This window comes from Triticum aestivum, chromosome 4B (assembly GCF_018294505.1).
Source record: "Triticum aestivum cultivar Chinese Spring chromosome 4B, IWGSC CS RefSeq v2.1, whole genome shotgun sequence".
Classification (NCBI taxonomy): domain Eukaryota; kingdom Viridiplantae; phylum Streptophyta; class Magnoliopsida; order Poales; family Poaceae; genus Triticum; species Triticum aestivum.
In genome coordinates this window covers 646,058,492-646,076,922 of record NC_057804.1, presented here as the reverse complement: position 1 = coordinate 646,076,922, position 18,431 = coordinate 646,058,492, and the positions used below count along the sequence as shown (strand labels likewise).

Genomic DNA, 18,431 nt, shown 5'->3' with positions numbered 1-18,431 from the left:
ACTTTGTTATCATAGTTTTGAACAAAAGTTCATGAAATTACAAAATTATTGATAACATTTCAAAAGATGGTCACATGTTTCGGAAAGGATCTTCAACATTTTTTTAGAAAAAATCACAGTGTATTTTAAAAAGTATTCAACACACTTTTGACAAATGTTCAACATGTTTTGAAAATAATGTTCAACATGTTTTGAGAATAATGTTCGACGTACATGTGGAGAATGTTCAACATATCTTCAAAGAATTTGACATATATTTAAAAATAAAAAATCTAGTGAAAAATAAAACAAAAAAGCAAAAGAAAACAGGAGAAGAAAAAAAAGACGATCGGAACCTTTCCAAAACAGAGCAAAAGGTTCCTGTGAGCTGTGGTTCTAACGGGGTGTTTGTTTACAGGGACTTATTGGTGTAGGGACTTAAAAAAGTCACTTTTAGTCCCATCTAGATCAAACAGGAGAGACTTATAGGGATTTAAAATGGGCATTGGGGACTTATGAAAGAAGATCCCGAGGGAGAGTCTCTTTGGGACTTTAAGTTGTAACATGGTCTTTTAGTCCATGTTTAGTCTCAGGAACCAAACATGTAGGGACTTTTTAGGGACTAGCGACTTTTTAGTTGGGACTAAAAAAAAGTTCTAGGACTTAGACATAGCATTGCCAGCGGCGGCGGCCTTGTTTATATTCTTGTCCAATTAGTTCATTCTGAATTTGGCTGGTCAACACGTTTGCCACGTGTTCCAGCTAGCTCATCATGATGGCAAGCAGCTGTGCGGTCGATGGCTCACATGGTCCAAACGAATCCCTAATTATTATTTTGAAACAAAGTGTGCGAAAAATTAAGGTCGGCCCAATGAAGCTGCACACCACCACGTAGAGGAATTGTATAATACCCCGGATGCCTGAGGAAACCATTCCGGCAGGTAGCATCTCCGTCCTCACTCAAGGCAAAAGCGTACCAAGCCACGGTAGCTAGTCTGGCCGGCCGGCGCCGCAGGCAGCATGATTATTAGCCCGTCACGGGAGAAGAAGATCCCTCAAAGCTCCCCACAATGATCGGTTCGGTGGCGTCACCGCAACCTCTAATTTGCGCGACCGGAATCGAATAATGGACTGTAGTACGTACGTGGCATCATCACTGAGAGTAGCCTCGATCGCTCGGCGGCGACACGCTGGCCGAGCTGGCCAGCCAGCCCGGCTCGCGGTCGCGGCGCCGAGAAAGGAATTTGGAATGACCAACCGAATGAGCCCACCAGCACCACTGCACCCAACAACGACACCGGCACCGCGGCGGCGCGCTCGTGACGCCAGACATGCCCCGCCGGCACACGCCACCGCCATCGCCACCGCCACACTAGTACTCCCTTCGTTCCGAATTACTTGTCTTGGATTTGTCTAGATACGGATGTATCTAGTCTAGATACATCCGTATCTAGACAAATTTAAGACAAGTAATTCGGAACGAAGGAAGTAGGCTGCTAGCTGGAGTATTCGTCGCCCCGAAATGGCGGCGAAAAGAAGGAGCAAAAACGCGTGGGGCCGCAACTTGGACTTGAAGGCCAGCCAAACCAACAACGACGTACTGTACAGCGCAGCAATGGCTCGGCGCGTCGGTACCACGTTCCGTTGCGTGTCCTTGGTAGGTCTCTGACGCTCTCCATCATGCGTCTCCGTGTACGTGCTCCTGTCAGAGTTAATTGAGATAGATATCGCAGGTTGTAAATGTATGTATATGCCACACAAGTTTCACGCTTTTGGCAGCAGAAAAAGAAGCGGACGATGCACGGCCGCTCGTTGCTAGCTTTTCGGGTAAGGAATCCAGGAAGCTGCTGACAGGCAGGCCGCGCGCGCACCCTGTCTTGTGTCGGCGCCAACCGATGGATCGATGGAATTGCAGTGTCTGTCCGTATCGCGATCCCGGAAAAAGTGTTTGATAAAGTAGTAAACCGCCCGAGTGGCCAACCCTTGCTTTAATCATTGCACATGGAAAGATTGCTTACTCAGGTGGTGTTTGTTTCTCTAGTCCTAGGACTTTTTCTAGTCCCTGAGACTTTTTGAAAAAAAATCTTAAGGAGGTGCTTCTAAGGACTTTTAGCAAAACATCCCAAAAAAGTCCCATCTTATTTGGTTTGCTAGGAACTTTTTTTAATCCCTACACCAAAAAGTCCCTGGAAACAAACACCCCCTCACTCATCATCTTGCTTGCCTGTAATTTCGGGACGGGTTCTCGCAGGAATATGGCGTCGGTACGTCTAGATCTAATAACCGGATTAAGAAGTCATCTATATCGCGATTGATACGAGCGACTAAAGAAACATAAAGTGATGTTCCCACTCACAGGCGCACCGAAGCTTCCATGATTGATCTCATCGAATTACCCGGGAGAAAAAAAGAATCCCGTCCGTCCATCACTGATTGCTTGCTTGGGGTTGGGATCGGCCGTCTGCCCATGCTCCACCCCTCGAGTCAACAGTAAGCATTTCTCCTCTTCGGCTGTAGAGTGCAGACGTTACTCCACGTGACTGTAAATAGATAGAAAAAATACTGACCGTAAGAGCATCTACAGCCGGACGCCTCAAGACGGTCTCAAACGTCTGGGCGGCCCACCCGGTCAACGACCGGTCATGAAAATGTGACTCAGCCGGACGCCTTCAACGGGCCTCAAGCGTTCGCCACGTCAGCCCGGCCTACCCCGACCTCACAAATATCCTCATCCGAAAACCCTAGACACCGGCCAATCTGAACTCCACTTCACTCCCCTCTCCATCCACTCCACTTCCGATCCCCTCCCCTCTGATCCAATGGTCGGCGAGGAAGTAGCGGTGGATCTGGTGCAGAATCCGACGGCTCGACCGTCAACGTGGAGGAGGTGGCCCTCCGCATCGTCTTGAGGTCGCTGATCAAGCAAGGCGGGCCCGGCAGCGGCGGATCTTCTTCCTCAACGCCCGTCGGCGACGTCGCCGGCCCTTCCCACCCGGCGCGCAGCTCCCCTCTGCTAGGAACGCCGCCACCTCCGCCCCCTCTGGTCCAGAAGTGGTACCCTAGCACCGTCGGGGTCCTCGTGCCCATGCTGGGGGCCGGCGCGCACGGGGATGCCCGAGTTCAAGGCACGTGCAGCTCGGCGCGAGCTGCAGCGAGCGAGGGAGAGGTAGGAGGCTATGTCCGCGCGCCGGTCGATCCCGAGGCCGAGGCACGTGCAGCTCGGTGCGAGCTGCAGCGAGCGAGGGAGAGGGAGGAGGTTATGTCCGCGCGCCGGTCGATCCCGAGGACGCATTCCTCGCGTCGGTCCTCCGCCGCTCTCTCGCGGCAGCGGTTTTGAGCAAGGTTGTCAGAATCGCGATTCTATTATACGACTCTACGACTTTACGATCCAAACTAACCCCTCTGATTCTACGAATTTAGTTTTTAGAATCTGCGCTTCTACGGTCCTGCTAATGAAGATTCTATGATTTGAGATCCTATCCTCAAAAAGCTCGCTCAAAATCGTGATTCTGACAACCTTGATTTTGAGGGTTCAGACATGAGGGAAGGGCTCTGCCTGTGCTTGGGGGAATGCAGTAGCGCAGAACCACAGTTGGAACAAGTCAGCAGCGCGGTGCCCATTCAACACGCCTAGCACGAGCACCGACCGTCTGTACCGCTTTAAGAGAAAATACAACTAGACGCGTAGCACCGACTGTAGCTCGCAGCACGTAGCGTTTCGGCCCAGGGAGTCAAAGGGGGCGAGGACCAATGGCAACGCAACCGCAGCCGCCCGCCCGCACATTACACACGACACGAGAGAGAGATGCACTACACCGATGCCACATGCCCACGGCCCCTTCCAGCCAGCCAACAGCCAACAGCCAACCGCGCGGTGCCTTCCGTGCGACCTCCACTCCACCCCTCGTCCCGCTCCTCCTCCTGCCCTGTATTTATTCCTTACCACTCCTCTCCCCGTCCTCGTCACTCCACCGCCACCACCTCTGAATCCCAGCCTCCGCCTCCACACGACAAGAGAAACTCAGCAACAACCAACGCCAAGAGCAGGCAGCTCGGTCCTTTAGCACCAAGCAATGGCGACGTCGCGGGCGGACGTGGAGAAGGGCGCGTCGTCGTCGCCGAGGAAGGCGAAGCAGGAGCCCGGGAAGGTGCCGGCGCCGCTGTACCCGCAGCACGAGGGGGAGCGGGAGTGGACGCCCTGGCTGGTGCCCTCCATCCTCGTCGCCAACATCACCGTCTTCACCATCGCCATGTACTACAACAACTGCCCCGCCCACAACGCCAGGCCCGGCCGCGACGACGGCCAGTGCGTCGCCCGCTTCCTCCACCGCTTCTCCTTCCAGCCCCTCCGCCAGAACCCGCTCCTCGGCCCCTCCTCCGCCACGTAAGCATGCCGCCTTCCTCTCCCTTCCTTCAATCCATTCCTTCTCTCTGTCTCTCTGTCTGTTAATCCACGTCCTTGTGCTCGCAGCCTGTTTCATTGGGTTGGGAGTTACAAATTAGGAATTATTATTGGCTTGTTGCTGATCCGTGCCTCAAGATTCTTACTGCCATAGTAGTTGCTCCCTTTGCTTACCTGCCAAGCTAGGCAGTGGTTGCGATGGGAGGCAGGAAATCACATATAGCTGACTGCAGATCGACTGTGCACACACGATTTCTGTTGCGAGAAACAACAAGTAGAAATTAAGTGCTATTCATCACCGATTCTCTTCTTTCGCAACATCATTAGTCTGAAATCTGAATGAATGAATCAACAACCGAACCTGCCAAGATGAGATCCGGCACCCAAATAATTCCTAGGGCAGAGGCGCCAGAGATGGCCCGAAAAAGAAACACGGGTAGGACGCACTGAGTAGGACACCAACCACACCACACGCCAATGCAAGTGCACATGAGCTGGGGCTGCCTGTATCGGGGCGGTATGCCAGTACAGCCCCTGTCCACATACGGCAGCATGGCTGCATGCATTCTTGATGATGACCAGGGGGCCCGGCCGATCGATCCTGACTCCTGTGGATGCATGCGAATGAACTGCAGGCTGGTTAAGATGGGCGCGCTGGTGTGGGACAAGGTGGTGCACGGGCACCAGGGGTGGCGCCTCTTCTCCTGCATGTGGATGCACGCCGGCGTCCTCCACCTCCTCGCCAACATGCTCAGCCTCCTCTTCATCGGCCTCCGCCTCGAGCAGCAGTTCGGATACGGTAAATAAATAACTTCTTAGCCCCTGTTCATTTCATTTCATCTCGACTCCAACTCCATCCATCCATTAAACTCACCGTCGTCTTCCTCGTTGCATGCAGTGCGGATCGGCGCCATCTACCTCGTCTCCGGCGTGGGCGGGAGCGTGCTGTCGTCGCTCTTCATCCGGAGCGCCATCTCGGTGGGGGCCTCGGGGGCGCTGTTCGGGCTGCTGGGGGCGATGCTGGCGGAGCTGCTCTCCAACTGGACCATCTACACCAACAAGGTGGCGGCGGTGACCACGCTGCTCTTCGTCATCGCCGTCAACCTGGTGCTGGGCATCCTGCCGCACGTCAACAACTTCGCGCACATCGGCGGGTTCCTCACGGGGTTCCTCCTGGGGTTCGTGCTGCTCATGCGCCCCCACTTCGGGTGGATGGAGCGGTACCGCCTCCCCGCCGGCAGCCCCTGCACCGCCCGGAAGTACCTCCCCTACCAGTGGGCGCTCATGGCCGCCGCCCTCGCCCTCGCCGTCGCAGGGTAAGCATCATACAGTAGATACTTATTATTGTGCATTTAAGGTGTCATTAAGCAGCAGCAGCATTACTTCACTTACGTACTACAACAGTTTAGCCGCTGGAAACATTATGAACATTTGTTGTCACCCGCAGAAACTGTAGTTAACACTTATGGACACCTAAACTGGAGTAGTTAGTGGGGGGAAAAGTGGAGAAGCGAAATGTGGGGTTGGTGCATGGGCACTGCACATGCGTGCATCCCGTTGGTAGATTAGATTAGATTGGATGCGCCAACGAACCTGCGCACCCAGGTTCCTTCCTTCCTTCCCATCAAGACACTCATGTGAACCGACAGGCAAAGACAGAGCACCATGCCTCTTTTTATTACACAATTATAAATTAACCATATCATCATAGTGATCCGTAGCTGGCCTTGTTATTCTTCTTCCTCCACCACGTAAAACAAAGTTTCTTGGTCGCCTTTACCAACCTTACAGCCACGCCCAACCCGCAGACGCACATACTCGTATTAGTTATTACCACGTCGTAGTGTAACATATTTAATCTCTGAAGTCTCAGCAGCTACGTGTTTCTGTCGGTGGATTAAATTAAGGTGGCGAGACGGCCGGCCGAAGAGGAGAGGAGGCCGTTCTTTCCGTGCTTGCTCTGACTGACTGGCTGTTGGGAACCCTTTTTTTTGCTGCAGATTCGCGATCGGGCTGGCCATGGTGTTCCGCGGCGCCAACGCCAACAGCAGCTGCGGCTGGTGCCACTACCTCAGCTGCGTCCCCACCAAGAGCTGGACCTGCGCCAACTGATGAGCAGCACCAAGCACCACCCACCAACGCGCACCAACACACATGACATGAGCACCAGAGTTTTCCCTGTCATCAATCCTTCCAGCGGGTGCCCCACAACATATTGTCCGGTTCATATTTGTAGATAGAGAGATCAAGGGGCTGATTGGTTAGACACACACAGACAAGACTCGTTGGGGTCTTTATCTCTTGTCCATTTGATTTATTCTTTTGTAATGTATAACGAAATTTGTTTCGAGAATCGTCCCTCATCTGTCCTGCCATGTGCGACGTTGCTTCCTATCCTTCCGAGTCAGCGGCCAAGCAACCAGCTCTTTGTGATCCCACAGATTGCTGCCAGTTGCGCTGCGCTCTAGGGCATGGTCTGGCCTGATTGGCACATGCGCAAGATTCCATTTGGCGATTAATAATCAAAAGTTCCAACAAGTCACACAGATCAGCCAATTTTGCACAATCAACATGCAAACCACCACATGCTACGCGGTTGACATTTCACCGACCATCTAATCCTCGGGCGCACCACGACTATGCCGGTTAAAAGAACTTTCTAAACCACATGGAACGGCATCAGAATGAACATGGCAGCCAGGTACTTATATCATATCTCCAGATGCAAAACCTATTCATAAACCGTTTGTGCCAGCAACATTCATAACCTAATAAGAGCCAACAGAAAGAAGAAAAACAGAGTTGATTGTTCGGCCATCAAGGCACTTCACCGAAACCTCTCAACGTGCCACTGCACCCTTTGTCCCAAAACAACTACCGTATTTCCAAGCGGAGGAGGAGACAGCCACCTTTTAGCATTTAACTCGGAGCTCACAAGTTCATCTTCCTTTGTCCAGGCCAGTTCTTCTGGTTGAAATCGTGCTTGATGAGGTTGGCTCTCAGGAGCATGGCCTTGATATCTCTCTCAAACTCATTGCCCGTCTCAAGGGCCCGCTGGAAGGTTGCGTTTCTTTGGTCAGCATGCCTCGCATACAGGATCTTGTTGTGGGAGTCGATCCGGGCCTACAAAAGGTAACCAAGAAGCAGGTCAGAATAATAATAGGAGAATTATTATACAGGTATATGCAACAAGATGAGAAATCTTTTTAAGGGTACCTGTATTTTGTTCTCGGTGATCAGTGCAGCCAGCTCTTTCTCCAGCATGGACACTGAGCTCTTGAAGGCACTAGCCATTGTGTTGAGATCCACAGATATGAACGGAAGCGTGTACTGTATGATAGCCTTGTGGCGGATATCATTGTACAGAGTCCCAAGATGCTCACGGAGATGGATATCCAGAAGGAGATTCGGCTTTAGCTTCTCAAGATGCTCCAAGCATGATCCATAGCGACTAGTTTGGACATTTTCATGGTTAGCATATTTATTTGACACAAATCGGTTGGAAAAAAACTACAACCTAATCTAGCAGTGACACAAACAAATGACTTGGAGCCCAACTTTGGAACCAAAAAAATGTTGTACAGGTAATCAAGCTTTCGTGGTATCTGAAACTGTAAAAACCCAAAGGGCACATTAATTGACACCATATTGTAGAAAATAAGGTGTAAAATTATAGGAAACTATTATTATCGCTAATGCATCTAAGAGTCATATCTGAACACACAAGCTAAAACCCTCATTGCCAAGAAAGGGCTGTCTATATGATATATATCTATGCTGAGACACAGTAAGTAACTGATGTGGCGTACAAAAGAATGAGAGTAATAGAATGATACCCCCTACCCCTAGGGATTGAAACCAATTGCCAGACACCTTTTCCTTCTAGAAAACTAACTACTCTGTTTTTCTTTATAGCAATTACTGTATTTGAGTTAGACACAGTAAGAGGAGAACAAAAAGAAAAGGTTGAATACATCATTTTAATTATGCCAGCGCCAATACTTATGAAATTATTATGAATTGTGAGTGCAAGTTCTACTGCTTGACACAGGGTTTCCAGTATATTGAAAAAAGAACAAAAGCATATACGTTGTATTATATGTGAGCTCTGATGATATAGTAAAAAAACAAACAGTTGCAAAATCTTCGACATATCCTATCAGAGTAGCAAGTGTAAAAACAACCACCACCCTGAAAAGGTGGTCAAGAACGATAAAATACTGGAGTACTAAAAGCTGTCCCAATAGAAGCATACCTTGCATAAAAATCATTGACCAGCTCCCTTACTTCAGGCACTAGCTCAAGAAAGTTACGGAAGTTTATGTTGTCAATAACTTTGCTCTGGCAAAATAAACAAACAAGCATGTTTCAGTGTAACCGAAACCGACCAACCATACAAAAGGCACACAACAAAAGAAGAAGAACAAGAGGTAAACCTTAAGTTCTGAACGATCGAAAGAAGCAAGTGCACAAAGGGCACCATAAACAGCCACATCTTGCGGAGCTATGACTTCAGAATAGTTGCTTCCTAGTTCAGGTCCTGTCTCAAGAAACTTCAGGGAAAGGGGAAATATCAGCAGGAATACTTTATACTAGGAAAAAATACAAGACATTGCCTATTTTACTACTTTTTTTTTGGACAACATACTATCTATAAATGGGAGGCAAGTCCCAATGTGCCTGACCTACTAGCTGTAGGAAACAACCTCCATACATAGTTACGCTAACCAGTTGTAACAAAGAGAGTAAACAAAATTCGTTTAAACTACAGTACAGTACTGATAGCTGTCAGAAAAAAAATTCGGTGTGCTGTCTAATCCACAAATGACTACTGATACTTGTCAATTTATTTACAATGTACGATGATACACTAATAGTAACTTCACAGAATATTAAAGGAACAAACAAATCACTTAATCTGTTCAAGACTTTTCACTGATATCTTGAAACAAGTAGGGGTTTAACAAGAGTACACTACTGGCCCTCGAAAGAGGTACTGCAAGAACAGAACTAGCAAGATAGGAATACCAAACATGAAGTTTCAATCATATATCATCTCTGTAATATCAACTTCAAAGTTTACAGGCGCAAAGAAAGCTCAGCTCAAGGAAAAAAACAAGAAACAGAACAGGTGGAGGACAAACCTTGCGGGCAGCAAGTTTGTATTTCTTTGTCTCCAAGTTGGCCAATCCTGCAGCTGCTCGCAACTTGGCAACAATGACAGCATCCAACGTGTCTGGGGTTTGCTCTGCTTTGCTGACATAGTTGGTAACATGTGCAAACTGTCCCAACTCAATGCTAACCAGAATCACATGCATACACATTTGAACTATATGCTTGGAAGTGGTGCAATAGTCCCGTGTCCGGATATAGCTTTTGAAGGCTTCCGAAAGGTGACCATGAGCATAGAAGAAGTCACCAATGTCGTTATAACCCATTCTGATGCTCTCTTTGATCAGGTTAGTCTGCATTTAAAGAAGCAACATAAATGCAGAGTCACTTGTTTGATACATATATGACGTCACCATTCAACTCGCCAAGGCCACAAACAAATATACTAAACCAGAATTCAAATGCCAAAGAACAAAGAATACGACAACAGATCTAATAAACACTTCCACATATTTTATAGATTTTCAACATATATTATGCAATGTTATAGAGGTGGAAGTGGGTTGTGTAGATGAGAATGTAACATAACATTGTAGCAGGTGTCTTCCCCACTCTCTTCTTTAACATATGATACGCACACCTGTGCGTATCGGAAAAAACCCCGTATATTATGCCTATATTCAACACTACATGCCTTCCTAAACTGTTGTAATAGGCCCATGCATAGAGATTGCATGATTAACAGAAAAATTAATCATAACTCTTTTAGGTTTGTTATTATTGACTCACTATAACAGATGCAGTAATTGTGGACCCTAGACAGCATCTATCACATACCTAGAGCTCACATTGTGCTAGACGATAAACACTGCCCACACCCCATCCTTAAACCAGCAGGCCAATTCATTTATCTAACTACCTTTTGCCAATTTTACTGCTTGTTTAGCTAACTTATCCCAATTCCGTAGCTATTTTTCAGTAATAAAATATAAAATAAGTCCAACACAAGAAAATTCGGCAACTGCAAACCGGGCCTTAAACTCAGGCTCAAAGGAAGCTCTGGCAGCACAAACTCAGGCTCAAAGAAATTTCAAGTGTGCTCACAATCATATGTTCTAAACCATTTGACTGTTCCTATAATGCATAAAAGCATATTAGGTAAATTTCACATTTGAATCACAGAACCACATTTCTATCATGGACCCTAGCAGCATATATAGAGGCAACAAAGCGTGGGAAGGCATGCCACAAAAACAAAGAGGCAAGAAAATACAGAATAATGGCTGAAAATCAGATAATGGCTTGTGTGTCTGTCTTCGACAAACTGCAAATAAATTAGATAATGGCTTGTACATGTGTGAGCCAAGTCTAGCACCAACCAAAGTCTGGGTTCATATGTAATAATGAACAAACTAATCACAGAGGCAAAAAAGAATAATGGCTGAACATACTGGGAAACAGTTCCCTTAGGCCAATATTGGCATGAAATATCTTGTTTTTACCTTGATTCTGCTAATATTAGGAACAATGGCTAAATCAGCTAATGGCTCTATTTACTTCCAGTGATTGTTTCCATGTAAAGAGTTTAATTGTGCACGATGATCTTTTCCTACAACATCACCTAACGGCAAAAGGATTGCATTCAGAGAAATCGTGCATGACTGTCATCCCAAATAACTAGATAACACCTATAGTTCAGCACCGCACCCTGATCAAACAATTACCAACATCAGCGTAAGCAATGTGCACGGTAACGACAATTTACTATCTTATCATCACAGCATAGAAAATTATGCTCATGCAAGGAACACTAGGCTTGCACATAGTAAGGGAACACAGCATAGGCTAATATTATAAATTAGAGACTACTACTCGCACCACGCAAATCAGAGTCATCCACACTCCACAGAGTAGGCATTACATCAAACCAAGCCGTCTATGATAATGATGATTAACCAGACAGATCAGCAAGGAATACCAACACGGTAGGCCCAATTCCTCGACGGATCAACGCAACCACCACATCCTAGGCAGAAACTAATGGGAACGATGCAGTAAATTCAGAGACGCGGTCAGAACAGGGGGTCAATGAAGGGGCAGGGTTTTCTCACCCTGTAGCCGTTGAGTTCGGTCTCGAGCTTCTCCTTGCGCTGCTCGGCGCGGCGGTTGACGGAGTCGACCCAGGCCTGGTCGTGGCGGTAGCGCGGGCCGAGGCGGCCGTTGATCTTGAGGACGGCGTCGAGGTAGAGCACGGTGTCCTCGCGCGCCCTGGCCTCGTCGTGCGCCATCCGCAGCGCCTCGAGCTGGATCGCCTCCACCCCGCACCGCTCCGCGATGAAGAGGAGCCGCGCCACGCGGGTCCGGCCCGAGTACTGCGCCGCGTACGCCTCCACGTCGAGCTGGTCGGCGGAGACCGGCGGCGCCGCGGCGGCCTGCTCCCCGCCGCCCAGCCCGTTCGTCACCGCCGCGGCCGCCGCCGCCGAGACCTCGCAGTCCACGTCCATGCTGCTGCCGGGGATCGGCGCTGGGGTTCGCCGCAAAACCCTAGAGAGAGACGGGGGAGGCGGAAGCTTCGGGAGAGGCGAGATGCCGAGGAGGGGAAAAGACGGAGGGCCTGGGTTGGAAATAGCACGGGTGGTGCGGGCAGATATGTAAAGTTACGTTGGGCCGGGTATGGGTCACGTGCGTTGGCCCAATAATTCTTATGGGCTAACAGGCCGAAATAACCTCTTATACAATATGGTGGGCTGGCTGGTGGCGTGCTGTGCTCTACACTTTTTAGGTCCAAGGTCCCGGCGAGCGAGGAGGTCTCGAGCGGCGGCGGCGGAGATGAGGGCGGTGAGCGGCGCGGTGGTCTCGTCGAAGCCGGTGGGCTTACGCAAGGCCGCGCGCGTGTTCAGCCGCTTCGCGGCCAGAGACGCGTCGGCGCTGCCCGCCGGCGCGGGCGCGCTGGTCCTCTGCGCGGCCGAGGCCGCCGCCGAGCTCCACGCCTTCCGCTGCGCCCGCGTGGGTCCCGACGGCGAGGCTGAGGCGGAGGTGGCGCCGGGTGGCCAGGAGCGGCGCAAGAAGAGGAGGAAGACGGGGCGCGAAGGTGTGTCACTAGAGTAGGCTCTTTTAAAAAAAAATCCATGTGTTACTGTGGTATCGATTAGTCTGTTGTTCTTGATGCTGTTAAATCCATTTGTTACTGTGGTAGCGACTAGTAATAATTTGTCTGCTGTTCTTCACCGTGTATCATTTGGGACGAGCTGCGTTGTATATCCTGCTGCTGGGGCTACATTTCACTCCCTCCGTCTCATAATATAAGAACGTTTTTCACGCTAGTGTTTCAGTGCAATCGCTGAACTGAAAAGACGTCTGAGCTTGTGTGCTCTGCTCTTCAGCCCATGACTGAATCCCCTGCTGCCCTTGAACTGTTTTTTTTATAAGAGAAACTTGAACTGTTTTATTAGTTGGATGTTTAGCTTTTCAGTTTTCCTTTTGAGCCACAACCCAACTCCGTAGTAAGGTTCCGTTGTCTGTCTGTCAGTGGAGCCTCGCTGATTTTCCAAAAGGAACAAAACTGTCGCTGTTGATTTGGTTCTGAGGTCTGAACTCGTGTGCGTTGGAACTTCAGCGTCTGATTTCTCTTTCGGACGGATACTTGTGTTGTTTTAGCACCTTTCAGCTTTAGCTAGAACATTACTCCAGCTGCTGGATCGGATCCCATTGGCTCAGACATCACTTATTGCCGACTCGCCGGCACCTCTGCTTCACCTGGCCATGACCGGCAAGAAGATCCCAACGCAAACACGCAATCACATCTCATCCAGTCAGGAGTCAGCCGTCACGTTCCACGAAGATTACCGAAGTCAGACACACAATCCACTAAGTCCAGACAAATTTGGTGCAATCCGCTTCAGTCCAGCTTCAGTCTGCGCTGTCCATCTCTTAGATCCCTTGAGAAAGATATAGAGTATGTAGGTAACACTTTTCAACTGAGCTAGAACAGTAATACCATTAAATCTGACAGATTGCCATGAAAGATTGCCAAAGTTAACCACTTATTCAGATTCAAGTGATCAACAGGAGCCTCATCACTGGATAGAAACAAAACCACATAAACATAGTATTAGGCGTTAAAACTTGAATGTTTGTGGACAAAAGAATAACTATATTGTCTTGGAATTCTATACAGTGATGGAATGCAAGATGACAATAGACCTTTTTTTTCTCAAATACCTGCAAAAATAAAATCTACCTCTTCCTATAATATAAGATTTAATACAAGTTGACAAATCGTAATATATTTGCCTTTGCTGAAGATCCGGCTGAAGCTGGAACAAAGACAGAAGCTAAACTATCCTAACCAGACTCTATATAGAACTGGGATGCAGGTCCGGTTAGCAATCTCATACCATGAAATTGATATATGCAATCATAAAAACAGACTCCCTCTGGAAAAGGATTTTGAGGCCAAAATACTATGGACCAGCACCAAAGTACAGACAACATTCGAGCATCTGGAGTGGGTGACATGGATCACATCACCGGCGTCAGGATTCTACTTGAGGAACTCCAAGCATTTCTCCAGCCATGCTTGATCTGCATTTCTAGTTGTTAACAATAATACTTTAGAGTTAAGATAACTAGGATCTGGATCTCTTGATTAGAACACCCATCAAGCAGAATAGTGGTTACTAACCGTGATTATCTTGATCCATTAACAGGATAGCCCCTGGCTCCACCTTAGCATCTCCAGCAGTGAGAAGATCGTCGGGAGGAAGGGCATCAGCAGGCGATGTAGCAGACACGAAGGATGCCGCCGGCACGGACCTGGAGGTGGCCGGCGGTGGAGGTGGTCTTCTGATCCCCTTAAGCACCCTTTCAGGATCGGCTGTTAGGAGTAACCGGGTGCTAACCCGTACGTGTGTTACCCCCAAGGGGTACGACCTCCTCATTTTGTAAGTGGTGCGAAGGGGACAGGGACCAAAACCAAAAGTTGGGTCAATGCCCCCGATCAGGGCATGTACTGGGGATGCAAATCCTCCCCTTCTTTGTCTCAGTTTGTTATAACCGTAGATCAATTCCAACATTCTCCCCCTTGATCGTATGGTTAATAAACGTCATAAGCCCACACTCGATAGAAATAACACACCAAAATAAAGTGTTGCAATGACCAATGAGATGCCACTGAACCTCTTTACCTATAGTACATCACTCTATCTCGAAATGGAAAACATAATACCTTTTGGGAGTTGGTTTATAAGATGGTCCTAATTTCCAGGATCAAAAAGCTTTCCTAACCCATGCCGGCAACATAATCATGAGTATGGGTGGTGAGCCTCTTTGGTAAACGGATCCGTAATACATACAAATCATTTTTATATGCTTAACATCATTAGCTTGATCTTGGATTCTATCTTTCACAACATGATACATATTGTCAATGGTTTTGGCAACACCATTTGACTTGTTGTTACTCGCATAGAAAACTGCGTGTTCATAATGCAGTAGGTGGTTTTTATAAATGTTGTCTACCACCTTAATTTCGGGAATAGAACTTCTTTGACATACAACCCGCCCAATAGCCTCTTAACGTGCCACATCGTAAATTGCATTATTTCTAATGCCATCAATGTCATTATGGAGCTTTTCCACGATATAGCTCCATATGCGAGAGTGAGGATGTAACATAACGTGGAAACTTTAATATCCACACACCTCGCAGAAACAATGTCTGAATAACCAAGGATATTGAGGTTATCAGACTTGTTAGTAGTGAGCATGTAAACTTTTATTGCCTTGCATATCTACAAGACTTTTCACGGCTTCTCCGGTTGTCCATTTCTGGACTTGTATATTTGCCAATTATCCCGGTCATAAATAGGGCAAGTTGATATTTGAATACTTGCATTGCTTCTGACAACTGAAGCATAAGGAACTAACATTACCTGATCAGTTCATAATGGTTCCTTGGACACTAAACTGTCCACCTTTATTGCCCTTGAATTTAGTAGCAGGTGAGATAGAGTACGTACTACCATGTAATATTTTCTTCCGTACTCTATCAATGATGTCATCATAATAAAACTTATACTCCTTTTGAACCTATATCTTGGCGAAACTCAATAGAAGCAAAGTATGAGGCATCACCAAGATCCTTCATGTTACAAATAGAAGATAGAAATTACTTGGCTCGCCAAAATATTCTATCTCCACAAGGTAGTGACCTTACTCCCCCTCGTCTTATGGTATGAGTGTCCCAACACTTGTATTATCTCATAATTGTATTTCTTTAGATAACATGCCTTATGTCAACTTCACCCATGACAAAACCGTACAGTTGAGTCATACATACATTATCAACTAAGTCAACACAAGAGCATGTCATAGTAATAACACAAATGTCACAACAACTCACTGAGGAATTCTATGGAGTTCCATACATCATTAGGGCTCATAATCTTCATCCTATATGGCAACAAGCCACTAAGATGATCATTCACACACATTATCTATCGTCGGGAAATTGTTGAGTCTCAACAATAAGTATTGCATTAGAGAAAAATAAATTCCCCTCAATTTACCTGATGCATATGAACAAAGATCTAATGAAGTTATCCTTAAGATTAATGTTCATACGCTCCAGGTTCCCTGATGATCACTTTATTTAGAAGATGGAAAATATATCCAAAATATTAATAACAATCATCTCAGCTCTAAACCACAACACCGTTGGGCTGAAGATGGAAAAGAACTTAATGAACCGTGACAAATGATTATAAACAACGTTAGTCAGAAATATAACCACAAGCCACATAATACTGACAAACATGCCACTTGAGTGAGTGTCCCATATGATTATAAACGACGTTGGTCAGATATATAATCAACATGTTACATCATGACGGTCATTAGACTAGCAAGCTTGCCACTTTAGCATTCATGTGTGCTTCATAATGCTCATAAGGGACTAAGTACACATTAACATAATAAAGGAGTTATTTTTCATTCATTCTTCTAAATAAGACTTGTTGCATCTTAATTAGACAACCAACATTATAATGTGCTTTTCATACATTCTCTCCAACCAAGACTTCTCGTTGGTTCCATCTTAATTAGAGAATTGAGATACATATTTTGCTTAGTTGTACATGATATGGTCTAAGTAGGAGAAGTGAACGTCACATCTCATATTAAATGAGACTTCCATTCTCCCCCTCGAAATGTGGTCTAAAACCACAATTTTGATGAGGTCGCATTAGTTACACTTCTTTTACATCTTCAATTGTAACATAGCATATAATCTTTACAAAAGATTTATTTAGTGAAAACATAACTCATCTCACCAAGGTGGGACTAACATTACATAATTGGAGTTAACCTTAATAACATACAAAATCACCTCATCTGTTTGAGAGTTAAGGTTCTCCAATAACTAGGAGCATGAACAAAATATCATCAATAAGATGGAAAAATTAAGTCATCTCCAAAAGCTAGTGGAATAAATCCAATAGTTTTGACTTTAGTCCCCTTTGCATTAGTAATGTGCATGATGGCACATGCGTCTTGAGATCTCTCCCAATGTCTGCCTTATCATCATGATTAACATCCTTCAACCTTAGTGGCAGAAAAACATTGGGAGATTCCTTACATGAGACAATGATCTCCACTCTCCATGTGGGAAAGTTCTTTGCATAAGGTTCGTCTATGTCAAACATTTGTTTGACATCATTATTATTGTTGAAAAAAAAAGGAGACAACTGTATGATCATCATAACAGAGAATCAAGCATAAACTAACCACACAATAAGATGAATAAAGAACATGCTTAATTTTATATTCTAATCTATATCACCGTTGGGTAGATAATGAGAAAGAACCTTACTTACTCGTAAATGACACATGAGAAACACAAGCAATGTTGGCCAGAATATCATCATATGCAATTAGAACATTTGCTCATTAAATCTCTAATCAAAACTTCTCGTTGGTTCCATTTTGACCAGAGAGATATAAAATCTTGTAATGACCAGCAAGAACTACGACTAAATTAATTGCCATCATTAACATAAAGCAATGTCATAATATAATCATGTGTGCCATGAGGCACACTGATGCCTTTTGACACTAAATCTCACAATGATAATATGAATATTGAACATAAGTGTCAAAATTATCATTAGAATTCTCAATGACATACAATGAAAATGACATTGGAATTAACATATAAACATAAATGTTACTCTCACCGAGTAAACACTAAAGAGGACATTCAGAGTGAAAATACCATTAATATTATCGCCAGGATATCATAACATTTTCCCAAAAAAAAATTGGACATAAATTTTTCGCAAGGATTCACAAAATAACAACATTTGGCAAATAAGAGTTGTCAAACATATGACAACATGTACTTTCGAAAACAATTTTTTTTTGTTTAGGGGATTGATCATAACCCAATAAACATTATTTGAGTCTTTATGCATATTTCAATGGTGTATATCATAATAAAATGACATGAAATGCACCAAGAAAAAAACTTTATTTTTCCCAATAGACATAATGCCCCAACATTATTATGACACATAGTGCGGTGCGGAAAACCGAACCACGCGTCCATCATCATTTTCCTTGAGGTGGCCCGAGCCCATTAGAAATTACCACATCTTTAAGAAAAAGTCATAAGTATGGCATCAACATTAAATTCACACTCAAATAAGTTTGCATATAAAATATTTGAAACATTACGAAATGAAACATTATAGATTGTGATCATGACAAATGTCATTTCATAACATTAATATTTAAACTTTAAAATGATAAAAATAAAATACCACCACTAAAAATGCCATATATGGCATTTACATTATACCACATTAATATTTTCCAAATAAAATTTCTCATTGGTCCATTTTATTCAGAAAATTCAAACATTATCTTTAGCATAATTTAG

The 18,431-nt window shown here is 45.7% G+C and overlaps 2 protein-coding genes and 1 long non-coding RNA gene across 3 annotated transcripts; 2 read left to right on the top strand and 1 right to left on the bottom strand.

The window, feature by feature from the left end:
- The first annotated feature begins 3,930 nt into the window (after positions 1-3,930).
- LOC123093837 (RHOMBOID-like protein 2) lies at positions 3,931-6,734 on the top strand. Its single transcript, XM_044515891.1, has 4 exons — positions 3,931-4,363; positions 5,017-5,180; positions 5,280-5,697; positions 6,382-6,734. Exons 1-4 carry the CDS (start codon positions 4,053-4,055, stop codon positions 6,491-6,493), a joined length of 1,005 nt encoding a protein of 334 aa, XP_044371826.1. The 5' UTR covers positions 3,931-4,052; the 3' UTR covers positions 6,494-6,734.
- A 332-nt stretch (positions 6,735-7,066) lies between these two features.
- LOC123093836 (COP9 signalosome complex subunit 1) lies at positions 7,067-12,114 on the bottom strand. Its single transcript, XM_044515890.1, has 6 exons — positions 11,605-12,114; positions 9,526-9,846; positions 8,818-8,934; positions 8,637-8,722; positions 7,598-7,832; positions 7,067-7,504 (listed from the first exon to the last, which is right to left on the bottom strand). The coding sequence occupies exons 1-6, from the start codon at positions 11,995-11,997 to the stop codon at positions 7,313-7,315; spliced, it is 1,344 nt and encodes a 447-aa protein (XP_044371825.1). The 5' UTR covers positions 11,998-12,114; the 3' UTR covers positions 7,067-7,312.
- Positions 12,115-12,251: 137 nt separating this feature from the next.
- LOC123093838 (uncharacterized) lies at positions 12,252-14,575 on the top strand. The gene is made up of 2 exons (XR_006445614.1): positions 12,252-12,584; positions 14,203-14,575. It is a non-coding gene; the product is annotated as an uncharacterized lncRNA (long non-coding RNA).
- The last annotated feature ends 3,856 nt before the right edge of the window (positions 14,576-18,431 follow it).